Source organism: Aythya ferina (genome assembly GCF_964211825.1).
Source record: "Aythya ferina genome assembly, chromosome: 2".
Lineage (NCBI taxonomy): Eukaryota > Metazoa > Chordata > Aves > Anseriformes > Anatidae > Aythya > Aythya ferina.
The window spans coordinates 135,615,482-135,632,019 of record NC_140297.1 but is presented as its reverse complement, the minus strand read 5'-3'; the positions used below and the strand labels follow the sequence as shown (position 1 = coordinate 135,632,019).

General features: G+C 38.5%; 1 protein-coding gene across 3 annotated transcripts in view; it reads left to right on the top strand.

Annotated features, from left to right (window-relative positions):
- RUNX1T1 (RUNX1 partner transcriptional co-repressor 1) overlaps positions 1-16,538 on the top strand; it is a 114,742-nt gene that overhangs the window by 73,403 nt on the left and 24,801 nt on the right. For all 3 annotated transcript variants that reach the window (XM_084507628.1, XM_084507627.1, XM_084507629.1), the window contains 4 exons: positions 2,521-2,702; positions 10,362-10,612; positions 11,896-11,981; positions 12,648-12,849. In XM_084507628.1, coding sequence (XP_084363754.1) covers positions 2,521-2,702; positions 10,362-10,612; positions 11,896-11,981; positions 12,648-12,849 — 721 coding nt within the window. The remainder of the gene's footprint in view (positions 1-2,520; positions 2,703-10,361; positions 10,613-11,895; positions 11,982-12,647; positions 12,850-16,538) is intronic.

Sequence of the window (16,538 nt, the reverse complement as noted above, 5' to 3'; positions counted from 1 at the left end):
CTCTTCTTGGTCACAGTATGGACAATGTTAATGCTTCCAGACCCCTAAAAACTAGTTCTTTTTGGTTTGGTTAGGTTTGGTTTAAAATAAACATTACAATTGATATTATTTATGTATTTTGCTTTCTGATAAACTAATTAGTTTTACTGTAAGACTTGGCAAACTTTTTTTTTTTTTTTTTGTATTTACGTCTTTAGAAGACTGGAAATAGTTGTGTTGAGCTAAATCTCTTTCACATACTGCTTTTCTTCAGTTTAATTTCAGTTTAAATCTTCATCTAAAAGCTGCTTCATGCCATTGTAAACCCAGAAGTCCTCTTCTAGATTATGAGGCACATAATTCATAGATTTTTTATAGTAACTTTTCAGAAGTATATGTTCTGGGCACATAAAATATGTTCAGTGCACTTAGAATAGAGATAAGTTTAATTACAAATCTGCATGTTTATGGTCAAAGAGTAAGAATGAACATTGCATTAGGATGAGGAAATGAATTAACATAGATCAAGGTTTTTGCTAGCCAGTTCAAAATTTGGTTGACTCCAGGAGTATCCATGCATGAAGTATGTCTCTTTGGTTTGTGGTAGTGGATAAGGAACGCAAATGTGTTGTTTTCCTTGATTTTTCATCTTTCAAGTGGAAACTTCAAAGCATTTCTACCTCACAGAAATCCTGTGATGATGAAGTGTTCTCATTTTCCAAGAATGTACTGCTATGGAAATCCTGGGTTTGATCCTATTATTTTCTCCAGATTTTTTATTTTATTTATTATTATTATTATTTTGTAAATCTATGTAAAATTATGCAAACATTTTCTGCCACATGAGGCAGTGCAGATAGTTAGATGTTGTGACTTTGATTCTCTGTGAGCTTTTAGGGAAAAACAGACAAATAAGCAAATAAAAATAAGTGAAAAGCCATGCTCACCAAAGCATTCAGTATGTTTCCCCACTATGTGGCAGCCCTGGACAAAACCAAATGAATGATAATAACAGTAGGAAGATATTTTTTTCGTAATTTTACAAAATATTTGTGTTCTATGGAGACCTCACGTTCCCATGAGGTCCTTCTTCCCATCCTAACATGAACAACTAATTTTTTTGTTTATTTGTTTGTTTTCTGTTGAAAGCCTTATACATACTAACCCTATACACTAACCCTATTCTGGTATTTTTATTGCACAGGGGATCTTCTCTTATGGTATAGCAACAGGTGCCTGGAGCATTTACCTTTTTTACAGTAGTAGCATAGTAATCTCCCAGGCCCCTTGGCTCAAAACTTTCCAGAACATTTCCTTTTTATGCTTGATTCCCATAGTGTTAGTTTCAGAACTCTTTGGCTTAAGAACTATTTTTCTATTAAAAAAAAAAAAAAAAAGAGAGAGAGAGAGATTTTTTTTTTCCCCTGCAGGAGCTCCTTTAAAAGCAAAGGGGATCATTAGAGTTCGTTGTCTTACATCCAGTTATTAAAGGTCATGAAATGTAGTCTCATACCTGAAATTCCCTAGGCAGTGGTCATTGTGCACTTGGCAAGGAAGAAAGGATGTCAGGGCACATCACTTTGTGGCACACATAAGTGGGTAAAAAATAACTGGGTTGTCTTAGTATCAATGTATGATTGTGCTGCAAAAAGAGAATAAGTTTCCCAGGATGTGTAACTGTCTCCTCCAAGGGAAAGGACAGTTCTACATCAGTCCCAAATTTGGTGAATAATACAGCAACATATGACCCCTGTACAGAAAAATGTGCCACCCAGTGATCAATAAGCTTTTTCAATACTCTTTGAGAACTGGTACTCTCCAGCCTGCGACCCAGCTCCCAGTGGGGTCCCTAGAAAAAAGCTAAAAATACTTCAGGCTGTGTCTGGTAAGGAGGAGGGATGTGGCCCTCCAGGTGATTACCAGGAGCTCTGGAACATGAGATTGTATTGTAGTCTTTATCTGAATGTGTGACTGCAAGCTGATGAAAAAGCTGAGGGCAATTCTATTCTCCCCTTGGTTTTTAAAGGATGGTGACAGAGACAGCTTACAGAGCCACAGATCCTATGGTTTCTAAAGATTTCTAAGTACTAACTGGAGTCTGAATGGGAATTAATAGTGAAGAAGGTTTGCTAGCGGAAAACAAAGTGCTGCTCTGTAGGAGCTCAGGTTTTGGATAGTAAGGATGTAGATGGTAAGGAAATAGATAGTAAGGAAGGAGATGAAATGAGCCAGAGCAGTGTTTTTTCCTCTTTCAAATATGTGGAACTCAGACCTAGTTTTCTTGCATATTTGCAATTTCGTTTTCCATTTTTGTAAGTTAGCTCCCATTCTTTCATGCACACTTGGCACAGCCACAACTGACCCTGTAGCAAGGCTGTCTGCTGTCAGGCAGATAACCACAGCAAACCTCATGCAGGACTCATGTAACAGGTTCATCCCACAGCGTGTTTCCCACTGATTTCTAATTTTTCTGCTTTATCCTTGTTGAAACTGCATGTGAGCCACCCGGCCACCCCTGTAATGTGTGCAACACTCTTGCAGGCCAATCTGCCCCTGCTGCAGCGGGAGCTGCTGCACTGTGCAAGGCTAGCCAAGCAGAACCCAGCCCAGTACCTCGCCCAGCACGAACAGCTGCTTCTGGATGCCAGCACCACCTCACCTGTTGACTCCTCAGAGCTGCTTCTCGATGTGAACGAAAACGGGAAGAGGCGAACTCCAGACAGGTGAGAATGGCTGCGCCTTTTGCACTCCGGGTAGAAGCGTCTGGCGGATCCAGCATGCTGAGCCTTGCCAGCAAGGGGTGGGCACCTGGGGGGAGTTGGGCTGGCATGTGCAGTGCCAGGACAGGAGGCACTGGTCACAAACTGTGTCTCAGAAGGCTCCCCCTGAGCACCAGGAGCACTTCCATGCTGTGTGGGTGAAGAAGCCCTGGCACAGGCTGCCCAGAGGCTGTGGTGTCTCCTTCCTGGAGCCCTTCAGAAGCCGCCTGGATGTGGTTCTGGGCACCCTGCTCTGGGTGTCCGTGCTTGGGCACAGGTGGCACCAGGTGGCCTCCAGAAGGTTCTGCCAGCCTCGGACACTCTGGGAGTCTATGTCCTTGGTATAGGTCTTTTCTTCATGACATCTGTGCAGTAGCCAAACTACCTTCGTGTACTGGTGTACGTATGTATTTATATGCACAAACTGACTCATGCAGCAAAATCACTTGAGAACACAACATCGCCATATTTACATTGCAATAATATTGACCAGACAGTTCCACACTAACCATTTTGGTTCGTAATATAACTGTGAAGCGTAAAGTAAATAATTCTATACATAACTCCTTTGTATTTAAGGTTTTGTTGGATAAATATTAAATATGGGGGAGGTGGCTAGGCACTCATATTGGGAAGTTTAAGGCATGTTCCAGAGTGTAGTCAGGGATTTGATTCCTTCTGCTATACCATGTTTTATGCACAGCATAAGGATATGTTTAACATTTGTTCCAAACAGGAGAAATGTTCACTGAAATCTGTTGTATTGTTGAGCTGAGAAAGAGTCTATGCAGAAACAGTGAGTGAGTGCTTGTGTGTACAGTAGCTTCAGGGATATGGAACAATTCTTTTTCTTTTTTCTTTTTTCTTTTTTTTTCCTTATTCAAGTAAAAGTTCTCTGTTTAGTATTACAAGAAAATGAATATTGTGGTTGTTTATTTTCAACTGTCTTCCTCTGATAGTGTTAGAAAGTCAGTTAGCATATAAATCTTACATTTTGGAGGCCCAAACATTGAATTTACTCTTAGTTTTGTTTGCCACAGATTCTATAGTGTGAAAAACTTTTATAATGCTGTTCTGCCAAATACCACTACCTGCATGTACAAGGCATTGCAGATGTCCCAGTTATCCTTTAAATGAGTAAGGTGAAGATTTGCATGGTCGAGAAGGATTGCAGTTTTATATACATGTGGTGTTTTTACCGTGCTAGGCAGCTAAACCCCACAACCGCTCTCTCACTCCCCCTCTATTTAGATGAGGAGGGGGAGAAGTAAAGCAAAGAACAACTCACGGGTTGAGATAAGGATAATTTAATTAAAGGAAATAATAATAATAAAGATTATTATGAACTAAACAATTTAACGAAAGGGAAATAAAAAGGGAAAGGGGAATGGGGAGGGGGAAAGGTAAAATAAAAAGAAGGGAAGAAAACAAACAAATAAAATAAATGAAGACTATGTGGAAGTGCAGAGGAAAGAAATTACTCTCTACTTCCCACAAATGAGTGATGATTGACCACGTCCTTGAAGCAGGGACTTGAAGCACGTAGCCGGTGTTCGGGAGGAGGACCGACGTTTTCACAATGAGAGCCCACCCCTCCCCTCTTCTTCCTGTTTCCACCTTTTATTGCTGAGTGTGACATCATATGGTATGGAATATCCCTTTGGTTGGTTTAGGTCAGCTGCCCTAGTGATGTTTCTCTTCTCACTTTTTGCCCACCCCCTAGTAGGGTTAGAGAGAGGCCTGATGCTGTGCCAGTGCTGCTCAGCAGTAGACACAACACTGGTGTGATAACACTGCTGTTCTAGCTACAAGTGCAGAGTACAGCACTGTATGGGCTGCTGCAGGGAAAGTTAACATTCCAGCCAGACCCAGTATGTCATGAAGTTTTTGGGTGGAGACAGGCCATCATAACACAAAGCATATAGGTAAAATGGAGATAGTCATGATACCAAGGCTAAGTCTTGAAAATGTGTGCGTAGTAAAACTTAAAGGAATTCATAGCCATACGTGAACAGTAAGATTTAAAGTAACTTAGCCATTAAATAAAAGAAAATGTCAAAGTATTTGAAATTGATATGCTTTAGATGTTGTTTCAGGGAAATCCCTATGAGCCAGCAAGAATATAAAGATACCAGCAGAGAAACCCTTCTCTTTTTTCACCAGTTTTTCCTGATGGCTAAGCTGACCTGAAGCAGCCATTGGTGTTACACAAACTTCCTAGCTGAATCTAAAAAAGAGGATTAGTTTTTAGACATTTTCCATGTAGTCTCTTACTTCAAGCAAAGAGATAACATTTCCAAAGCAGAAATTTAGCTCCCTGGGGCAGTTCTGCTGCATATCCTCAGTCTTTGCAGAGTAGTGTACCAAACATCTGTGCACTGCAGGGAATAAAGGACTCTTAAAATCTAGTGAATCTTGTGAATAACTTAAATATCAGCATGATGTAGTCCAGTGTCAGTAGCAGACATGGTGTTTTGCCTACAAATAGATAGACACGTTGAATTATCTCCTAAGCCCATGAGGCTTGGCAGAGAGTACTGAGGAGAGGAGGGACGTGCCTTCCTGATAGCCTTACCTTACTTGTTTGCTGTTAACAGCAGTACTACTTGCTTCTCCCATATGACCATAAAGTGAAAATAAGCAATAAAGCCTTTCCTTTGTTTTTCTTCATTAGCATTCAGTAATAATACTCACCCCCTTTGAGTCCCAGTTTGACAGTGCTGAGTTTCAGTTGTTTTGTAGTAAGTGCTGTCTCACCTATGTTGTGTGTGGGAGAGATGGATGGTGAAGACTGGTCAGGGAAGTTTGCAGTGAAAAGGCTCCATTAGAGCAGAAAGGGCTTGAGGAGTAGACCACAAGGGGATCAGCAGATCAGGAGAATATTGAATTTTAAAGTATTTTAATTAGTCAACTCAGTCCTAGACCTAGGGGTATTTAAGTCTGTTTTATGGATTTTGTTCTCTATGTTAAAAATGTGCTTTTGAAACTCTGTCCTTGAGGACATGCCTTTGCCTTTACATCTGAGGTCTCTCTCAGACTCCTTCCAGCTCAGGGGGTCTCCAGTTCCTCTCCATGTAGTAGTGCAGCTTTTAGGGCATGCTGTGGGAGAAATACAGAGAGTAAGCTTTGGGAAGTTGCACATGGGTGGGAGTGCATTGCATGGTGGGACTTGCATGCTGTGCTGTTGGATGTCCACCATCTCCTTGGTGTGAGCTGCTGAAACGATTAGCTGGTAGTTTCTGTTGATGCTCACTTTAAATTAGGCTCCTTAATTCTGAGGAAGTGGCATTTCAGAGAGATGCACGTTTCTTTTTTTGACCCTCAGGTTCTTTGACTGTCATCCGAAAAGAGCTGGAAGGACTGCCCAATTCATCTATTGGAATGGTTCCTTGAGCTTAAAAATATATTTATATATATTTTTACAGTATCAAATAGCCCCATCAGTGGTTAAATGTGCCTGGATCTCTGTTGTCCATGATTACAGCTATACAAAACAAATATGAAGATCATGCTGTAGTTTTGGCTAAATCAAGTTCAGTGGCATTGTTTTGTGCACTCAAGAACATTTGTACTGCATATCTAATGAAAAGAACAGGATCCTGTTGGGAAGATTCTTAAATTTACTTGATGGGAGTTTGCATACCTTTAAATTTGAGTAATGTAAGTGAACAAACCACAAAAAACTGTCTTCATAGTCAGAACATGCATAGAGTGAGTATGGAAACCAAATACTTGTCTGGCTTTATACTAATTAAGCTATTAATTATTTTAATTGTTTACACAGAAGTAGGAGGAAACATCTGGAAATATGTATACCTTTTGTTTAGATGTCTAAGTAGATTTCAAATACACTAATAAAAATACAGTGTATTAGGTACTAGGCATCGTTTAAGAGGAGGGATTGCTACGACTCTGTTGCTAAAATATGGAAAAAAAAAGTCTGAAAGGCATTTTCTTTCCAGGGGAGCTAGATGAATTTGGAACAATTTTGTTTGGAGATGTGCTTCTCACTAAAGTAAATTGTGGTATCTTTTTAACTTCCCATGGGAAATGGGATGTGTGTGTATATACACTGTATATAAAGTATATTTAATATATGTATATAATATATAGATTTGTATGCATATATATATTAGATATACGCATGTGTATATTAGAAATATACACACACATCCGTCCATATTTACATTTTTCTTTCAAGCACAGATATCTACATAGTGTTGACTTGAATAGAGGTAAAATATATTAAGGGATTAGGTGAAGGAAGTGGAGTGAGTGTGTTGTAGATAAATACATGCGCCTCTTGATTTCTTTTCTTATAGAAAATGCATCTACATGCAGTAATTCTTTCTGCTTATGGTTTCATAACCTTTTTTGCATACACGTTTTCCAGTTCTAGTTATTTATCTGCCTATCCAAATCTACTGTATGTGGGGTTTTATAGAGCAATCTGACAGCAGAGCTTCGTGTTTTACTGAATGTTTTCTTGGTGCATATGGTCTGACACGGATGAGCAGCCACGGTGAGATTTTGGAGTCTATTAAACTAGCTCATTAAAAAGATCAATCTGTTTCTGTAATAACACTGGGAACCATCAGTCACTGCAAGAGAGAAAAACTGACACCTGAGGAGACAACACATTTTAGTAATTTGTTCATGACATGTCATGAACAAAGTGTTCGCTATATTTTGTTTACAACTTTTGGAGTTTACATTCTATGCTAGTAAAGCAAAGGAACTTGGACCAATATGAGTTTTTATTTTGGTGAATGAATGCTTAGTTATAAATAACATTTTAAATACATTAACTACAAAAGAGTTTTTGCTGAGTAGTCATCCTTTGAGGTTGCTAGAAAAGATTGTATGGCAGAGGAGCATGTCATATAATGGTTCTACATTTATGACAGCTACCTATAAAGTAGGTATAGGATATTTTAAGGAAAAAAAAATCTAAAAAAATCTCTAATTTTGAGTGAGAAGAAAATCAAAGTGGTTGTGATTGTTTCGTGCCTTTAAAAAGTGATGTTGTAGTTGCTGTACCATTGGCACCGCTGACAGTGAATTCATGTAGAAGGTACCTTGGCACATGGACCAACTAAAATAACTCTGTTAAGCAAATATTTTTTTTTTGAAGAAGCTCCTCCACATCTCAACAAGATGTGAAGGATAGTCACAGCAGTTACAGCTATGCTCCTTGTAAACTATGTGCCATATTGAGGAATTTTAAAAGACTTTTCTTAATGGTTAACAAGACAATATTTATCTCTTCCGTAACACGGAACTATAAACAAAATCAGTACTTTTCCCAACAAAACATTATCAATATGCTGGCATATTGTCCAAGCTAATGCTGTGCATTTCATTTAAGTTAGTTAAGTACAGAACATTCCTAGAAAACACACAGAAGTATCTGTACAGTAAGGTGCAAATATGAACATTTATATGAAAATATGTGGTTTTGCCATCTAACTATAGTGCAGAAAAGCAAAATTAGATTTCCTTAGATTGTTTTCCTACTTGCTACACTTTTAAATTTGCTTTTTCTACACTGGGCTATCAAAAAAGGCCAATTAATAAATCACAGTTTCTGCTTTTTTTCCCTGTCTGTGTTAGTGACCGTTCTAAACCTAACAAACAGAAAAAATGGATAGCTTGGCTTGTACATACAGGAAAGTCCGTATTTTGCTTGCGTAGTATTTTTACAATTGAAAGACCTGGATATTGAGCTTGAGTTTCTGCAAAGAAAACACACACCAGCAACTAAATAGAAAAATTGTCTTGGAGGGATGTCAAAAACATCACTACCTATTGAGAGTTATTGCAAGCAGTTCCATCATGCCAAGAGTCATTAAAAATATATCATGGTCCTCAGCTTTTCCTGATGAGGAGTTTTCACAGCCACCCTGCATTTGTTTTGGAACAAGGTATATATTCTGCTTTAACAAAGTATATCTTTTATATCTCTGCCCAAAATTAGAACAGCTGTCCTGCTGTATTGGTGAAAGCTTTTTCCCTCTTTGCCAAGTTCAGGTATAATATGTATACCTGCAGCTTCTCTGGCATTAGTGATTGTGGTGAGGGACCTGGAAAATCTCCTTACTCCTTCTGAAAACAGTGCAACCCATCTTTTCATTTCCTGCTGGTAATTGCTAGATCTTACTTTGATCCTCTCTCCCAGTGGATATTGGCAAAGATTTGTTTTTTCCCTTCCTCTCATTGAGATTAAAGGAGAACCTACTGAGAGGCAACAATTAATACATCGAGTGTTTCTCCAGAGATAGTCCCTCAAGGTTGGTTGGTTTGGGGGAGGGGTTCACTGAAGGGCATTTGGGTTTCTTTTCCTGCTTAACAGCAGGCAAACAAGAAAATTAGATCAAATTGACATTCCTGTCAAAATGAGAGAAAAATGAGTTAGGCTTTTTATTACTAGGAAGATATATTATGCCATCCATAAATAATGGAGCAGAAAGTTCTTTTTAAGAAAGGCTAGAATACGTCAGATATTTAATAAAGGTTTTTGGAGGGAGGGACTCGATCTCAACAGTTTGACATAGCCTTTCTGTTCAAAGCTGATTTTGTAAGTTTTGTTTATTGCAGTGATAAAAACAGCTATACTTTGGTGAAATGAGCTTTTCTAAAATGAGGTGTGAACCCTAGAATGAACTCTAGTCTTTCTTTATACTTTGTTTTAATAGAAAATTATTTCAGTGTGGGTTCCAGGTTGTCACTTTTTTAGGCAGAGGTGCAAGACAGAGGTGTTGGAAATAGCAGATTGTGATTAGAATTAACAAGAATCTCTAATGCAAAAAACTGCCATTCTCCCTGGTAGCTCTCCAGAGTTGCCTAAGCATAAAAACCTTGTCTGAGAGTAATGGAGTGGGGAAATCTTGAATGTTATTGTGGACTTGAGTCTAACCACATCTTCCTGCAAAATTAATGACAGGCACAGCACCTCTGACTGAAATAACCAAGTTGGTGCAAAAAATCTCTGAGGAATTATGCATTATCTGAAGTTATTCTTGCTCTAAGCCTCTGTGCAACACTGATCTAGGAAGCTGCTGTTAATGTGGTATTCCACTTCTTGATAGGAACTCATCCTGGCATTAAGAATAGCTGAGGTTCAGCATACTGAAAATGCTACCTTAAGACTTCATGATGTCCTCTTTTTTTTTTTTTTTTTTTTTTTTTTAATAGAGAGGGAACAAAACACATTTATTTAGCTGAAAAAAGTCCCCCGACCACCATATCCTCTAGCACTATTGAAAGTGGGAATTGTTTGGCCTCTATGTATTGGCGGATTGCTGCAGCTCTGTGATTTTGTGTACACCCACCTGATCACCGTGTGATTCCAGTGAATGCTTCTCGCTCTCCAGCTCAACTCTTCAAGCTGTTCCATCTGCAGGATGACTCTGCTAGTTATTCTCAAGTTATGGAGACAGTTAGACAAGGTGTATGTCCATTGCATATTTGAAGTAAGCAATGTTACAACATGTTCTGCACCACTCATTTGGAGAGCTAAAGAACAAGCTCTAGATCCTAAAGTTTCCCATGTAGGTGGGCATGCACGTTCCTAGGCAGATCTTCTCACAAAGTGAATTAAAGTTCCTTTGCTTTATTTTTCAGAACCAAAGAAAATGGCTTTGACAGAGAGCCTTTGCACTCAGAGCATCCAAGCAAGCGGCCCTGCACTATTAGCCCAGGCCAGCGGTACAGTCCAAATAATGGCTTATCTTATCAGCCCAATGGTCTGCCTCATCCCACCCCACCTCCACCTCAACATTATCGTTTGGATGATATGGCCATTGCCCACCACTACAGGGACTCATACAGACACCCCAACCACAGGGACCTCAGGGACAGAAACAGACCTATGGGTAAGGCATGTTGATTTTCTGCATTGTTTTTTCTGAGGTTTCTTTTTCTCATGTAACTATTATGTGGTTTGTACATATTGTTTGTTTGTTTGTTTTCTGGTAAAAATATACCTGCCCTTCAGAGGTAACCTTTATAACTGTCAGTCTAGCTGCTCCTGATGATTTTATTGCAGATTTGCATTTGTAAAAGTGGACTGAACTGTGCCTTTACTACACTCTAAAGCAAGACTCAGAAGGAGAAGGAACCCCTGCTCTCACAGCTTCATAGATGACATGGACACGCAGGTGTCTGGCAGGCAAGGATAGGTAGAGCATCTTATTTTTCTTCTAATGCCACATTTGCGGCAGTAACAAAATTAGTATAGCTTGCTTTCATTGTAAATTAGAGGGAAGTTATTAGCCTTTGGAAAAATGTTTCCTATGTGACACCTCAAGTGTGCATTGTGTCGTGGGGATGTCTGCAGAGGATGCATACAGCAGAAGCACCACACCCTGTGCAGGACTGTGCTGGCAGCACACATTGCTTTATGGGGATGTCTGATGCTCTTGGATTTGCCTGGCTTGCTTTACATCTGCACATACTATTTTTGCTTCTTTTAAACAATTCTTCAATAAAAGAAGAACATTTACAAATACTCAGCATCTGCATAGAGGAAGCTAAACAAGAAGCAAGTGTCAGTTCCTCTGAGTGTTGATAATAAATACTGACTTGGTTCTATCATGTTGTCAGCTGCTGTGATGTATGTGCTGCATTTTAACCACATGTTGTTTAAAACATCTGTGAAGGGATGAACCCTTAATGATGTTCTGTTGACATGGTAGTAATTACTGCATTTAGTGAAATAACATTAAGTTTATACTAATATTTTTCCAACTTTCTGAAGTACAGCTAGTATTTGAGAGAGTTACCAAATAATTGTCTTGCTGACTTCAGGTAGCTCAAATTAAAAATTATACATTATTGTATAAATAAAAAAGAGTTATGTTCATATTTGAGAGGTCATCTTGCAACCTACAGAACTTGCAGAACTGAAGACAGTACACTGAGTAAACAGTAGCATCTAGTGTGTGGAAAATTGCTAAAGAGAACTTAAAGCATAGTTTTTAAGTAACCATTTATTTTTATGGTGGCATCCTTATACTAGACCAGGTAATGTATGGTATGTATGTAGTCATATGTCCAATGGGCTCTTCTTTCTTTTTTTTTTCTTTTTTTTTTCTTTTTTTTTCCTTCCCCTAGAGGACACCCAACACTGTAAACATGATTTGCTCCTTTTTGGCAGGGTTGCATGGCACACGTCAAGAAGAAATGATTGATCACAGGCTAACAGACAGAGAATGGGCAGAAGAGTGGAAACACCTTGACCATGTAAGGGCTAAATGCACTCATGTATAATTGTCTAAAAGGAGTTCTATAAGACAGGGAGTTAAACCTTTTCTTTTAAAAAAATCTGAATTCCAGTACAAGTTTTGAGAACACTGGTGATTAAATATGGGGTCTTGGTGTACCCTGTCAGGTAGCTCATATTATTAGGCCTTGCTGTTCAAACATATATTGCAGTATCCTAATTATTACAGACTGCCAAATGGGGAATGGACTCCGCTCTATAAACACTAGATCTGGGTCATATGACCACTTGGCCTTGGAACTAGTTAATTGGATTTTATTAGCTCTTACAACATTTCCAGATATCAGTTCTGGACCAGATCTCCTGGCCTTTGTAGTGCCATGCGATACTGGTGGTAGGATACAGTCCTTTCAGTCTTCTCCTCCGCTCCTTCTCCCTTTTTTCCAGAAATGTATATCTGTGTAGATATGGAAGCCTACACCTTTAAGATCACCAGTTAAACAGGAAGGGATCATTATTCTTAACTCAAGACTAGAATTTTTCAGATGTAGTTGAAAGAACGGGGAGAGACACCTTCATTCTTAAAACCCATGTACTCAGCACATGAATGTTTTCTTTATTTTAATGTCAGTTTATGAATAAAATTATCTTTTTCATTTCTCTGCTCCATCCACTGCTGTGACTAGCTGTTAAATTGTATAATGGACATGGTGGAAAAAACTAGGCGATCTCTCACTGTACTACGGCGATGTCAAGAAGCAGACCGTGAGGAGCTTAATTACTGGATACGACGGTACAGTGATGCAGAAGATTTAAAAAAAGGCGGTAACAGCAGCAGTAGTCATTCCAGACAGCAGAGTCCAGTGAATCCAGATCCAGTCACACTAGGTACAGTATGCTTGTTAAAATTGTTCACAGGTCTTGTTTCAGCTAAGCAAAGTGTTAGACAAAGCTTGTATTCGTTCTTCTGACTCTTCTCTAGTACTGATTAAATATTCCTCTATGCTACCTACTGAATTATTACTATATTACTATATAGTAATATATACTATTATGCTCTAATATAACCATATCTGAATTAAATATATGTAGTGGTTTAACCCGGCCGGCAGCTAAACACCACACAGCCGTTTGCTCACCCTCCCCCCTCCCTCTCTGGGATGAGGGAGAGAAACGGGAAAGTAAAGCCCGTGAGTTGAGATAAAGACAGTTTATTAAGACAGGAAAATAATAACTAATAACAACAACAATATTAATAACAACAATGATGATAATAGTACTACTAATAATAACATCTACAAACAAGTGATGCACAACGCAATTGCTCACCACCCACTGACCAATGCCCAGCCTAACCCCGAGCAGTCCGGCCCCCTTCCCCGTCTAGCCACCCCTATATATTGTTTAGCATGACGTCAGATGGTATGGAATACCCCTTTGGCTAGTTTGGGTCACCTGTCCTGGGTCTGTCCCCTTCCAGCTCTTGCTGCACCCCCAGCCTGCCCGTTGGCAGGACAGAGCAAGAAGCTGAGACGTCCTTGGCTTGGTGTAAGCACTGCTCTGCAACAATTAAAACATCGGGGTGTTATCAGCACTCTTCTCATCCTAAGCCAAAACATAGCATTCTACCAGCTACTAGGAAGAAAATTAACTCTGTCCTAACTGAAACCAGGACAATATAACATGCCCTAATAGTCTTATTTACATGTGAAATGGCTAGGGTTTGGTGGTAAGATTTGATAATTTGCTTTCCATTCAGAAATGTCTGAGGGTGGTTGGGCAGGAGAACAGCCTGGTGTGTAGGGGCGGCAGGGCAGTGAGAAGTGCACTAACCCTCCGTCCAACCTCCCTCCCTCCCTTGCCTACTTGATTAAGGAAATCTATAGGTGTTTCTTGATTGTTAGCATTGTGAAAACAAGGGCTTTAACCTTGTGAGATCAAATGATTTAAATGGGAAGTTGTCTTTTCTAAGGAAATGAAGGGAGGGAGATGTAAAGATAAGGGCGTTTCTTGGCTGTACTTGGTTTCCATATAAGAAAGAAATAGCAACATCTGCAATGCCCACAACCGAACACACGCAATTCTCTGTGTCTACTGCTGCAGCTCATGCAGTGATGTTCAGGATAGTTTGGGTACTGCTTGCGTTCCAGTTACACAGAGCAATGCAGAGTTCAGTTCAAGTGCAGAGCCCACCTACAAGTAGACTAAGCAGTTGGATGTTCATCCCATGCAGAGATTAATAGTCACGCTTGTAAAGTAAAAATTTCTCTAGGGTGACTCTGCTGTATAAACAAAAGATTTTATTGCGTGCAAATAATAAATATGTAATTTATTAATATGTTGGCCTGCTTCTGCCTCATCCCCTCACTTTTATGGCAGGTGAAATAAAGAAGCACGTCCTGGTGATGATGCCTTTTAATTGTTCTCTGTAATTTTGAAGAGAACAACAAACTATGATTGCTTGTCTGAGACACATCTTTTAAAAAAATAATTGCCCACTATCATCAAACACTATCTACTTAAAATCATCATATGCCATTGGATGTATGTATTATTTCACAACTGTATTTCATTTAAAACTGTTTTTGTCCTTAAAATAACTTATTAAATCTGTAATTTACTTAATTGCAAATATAGAAAGAGAAGAACAAATCTAATGCCTTTTCCATCTTCTTCTTGGTAAATCTGATATTTAGTGTCCCTTGATAACAAATGAACTTTTTTGTGTGTGTGTGTGTCAAGTGATCTTAGCCAATATAAATTAGCTTCAGTCAGTGAAAGGAGGGGTTATGGAAATGCTGTTCCCAACTTCACTAATAAGCCTAGTCCCTAGAGAAGCCCTTCTCAGAAAGAAGCGTTCAGGTAATGGCTTGTATGAATAGTGTTAAATGTAATGTAAAGAAAGGCTCATAAATATGACATTTGAAATGTCGATCACATCTGCAGCTTCGGGAAAAACACTTGTGAGGAAACCCCTAGATCAAAAACAGTGGCAGTCATCTCTACTAAAGCTATAATGTAAAAAGATCCAGGCCATGATGCTTGTAAGAATGGTTCATCGGTTAAAAAAATAATAATAATAAAAAAATAAAAATGAAAGGCAAATGTGTTTTTGTAATTTCCCCAACAAACTGGAACTCAAGACTTTCACTAAAACTTTATAGATTTACAGTCCAAGAAAGATAGCCATAACAAAACCAGGAAAAGATAAAATGAAGATAAGACGTAATCAGATGCCTATTTTATTATTTTGTTTGGTTGGAAACAACAAAGTCTTTTTGTTTAAAAAGTTATAAGGCACAGCCTTTGTAGTCTGACATACTGCTCATCTCCGTAGTGCTATGGATAGAATTTAACTCATTGGAGTCAGTTCATTTCAATTTTAACATGCCACATTTCAGTTATTTGGCTTTAAAAACTACTCCCTTAGACTTGTGGACATGTAACTTGGATCGCTTCAGTGATGTAGTATTCATATTAATCGTAAATATCGATAAGAAGTGCTTTTATGCCTGACATGTCAGGCACTTACCCGACACGTCAGATACTTACCTTAGAGTCTATGGAAATTTAATGATTATCTTTCTTCAAATCTGGTAGCAATCTAGTTAACTAAATGAAAACTCCAAACATTTAGAAGTATAATAAAATTGAAGCAGTGTCTGTGGGTTTTGAGACATTTCTGTTTAGGGATTTATGTTTTAGTTTTGAAGTGAAAAAGAAGGGATTGAAAAATTTCTCCAATATTTTAATTACAGTGCCACAACATGTAAATATTGCTTTTTGCTAAATGGATTCTAAATGTCAGTGATTCCCTCCTTGTATTTTTTTTTTAAATGAGGTAATCCACCCTTTAAATCAATCTTGTCATCTCCACTAGTAAGAGGAGAAAAAACGGGGGCCATATGGCTACCATATCCATGCCTTTGTTTCTTTTTCTTTATGATTAAAATAACATCAATGAAGCGATATGTTCTCACTATAAACAATATGTCATGGTCTTCATCAATAGCTGTTGCTGAAGTACATACTTTCTAAGCTGAAATTTAGCATAGGTAAGTTGGATCGAAAGGAAAATGAAGAAAATTCTGGTCATTTTGAATCATTGGCCTTCTTTTTTTTCAGCAAGAAGTTTTTGTGCTGCTTTTAATTTGACATCCCTGTAAATCATTCTGAGCTTGACAGTTCCCAGTATCTGATGAGTACTTTCCTGTTGATATTTTTAATTAAGAAATCAAATGAAATATTTGATAATCAGTTTTAATGCAATGTAATCCAATACATGCATTAGCCAGTTACAACAGGTTACAAGATTCCATTATTTTCTGAGAGTGCGTTGAAGGTAAGATAGGCCCATTCATTTTAGTCTGAATAATACATGTTTATTAAAGTCTAAAAATGACTCAGACTTTATATATATTCACTTGATGAACTGTGATGGTCTATGAAGTAAATAATACATCATCTGACTCCTCCATTTCTGCTGAAGAATTTCAGTACTACATATTGCAACAGGACTGAAACACTTTCATCCTAATAGTGAATAATTACACATATCAGACAATGTATACTGAAAT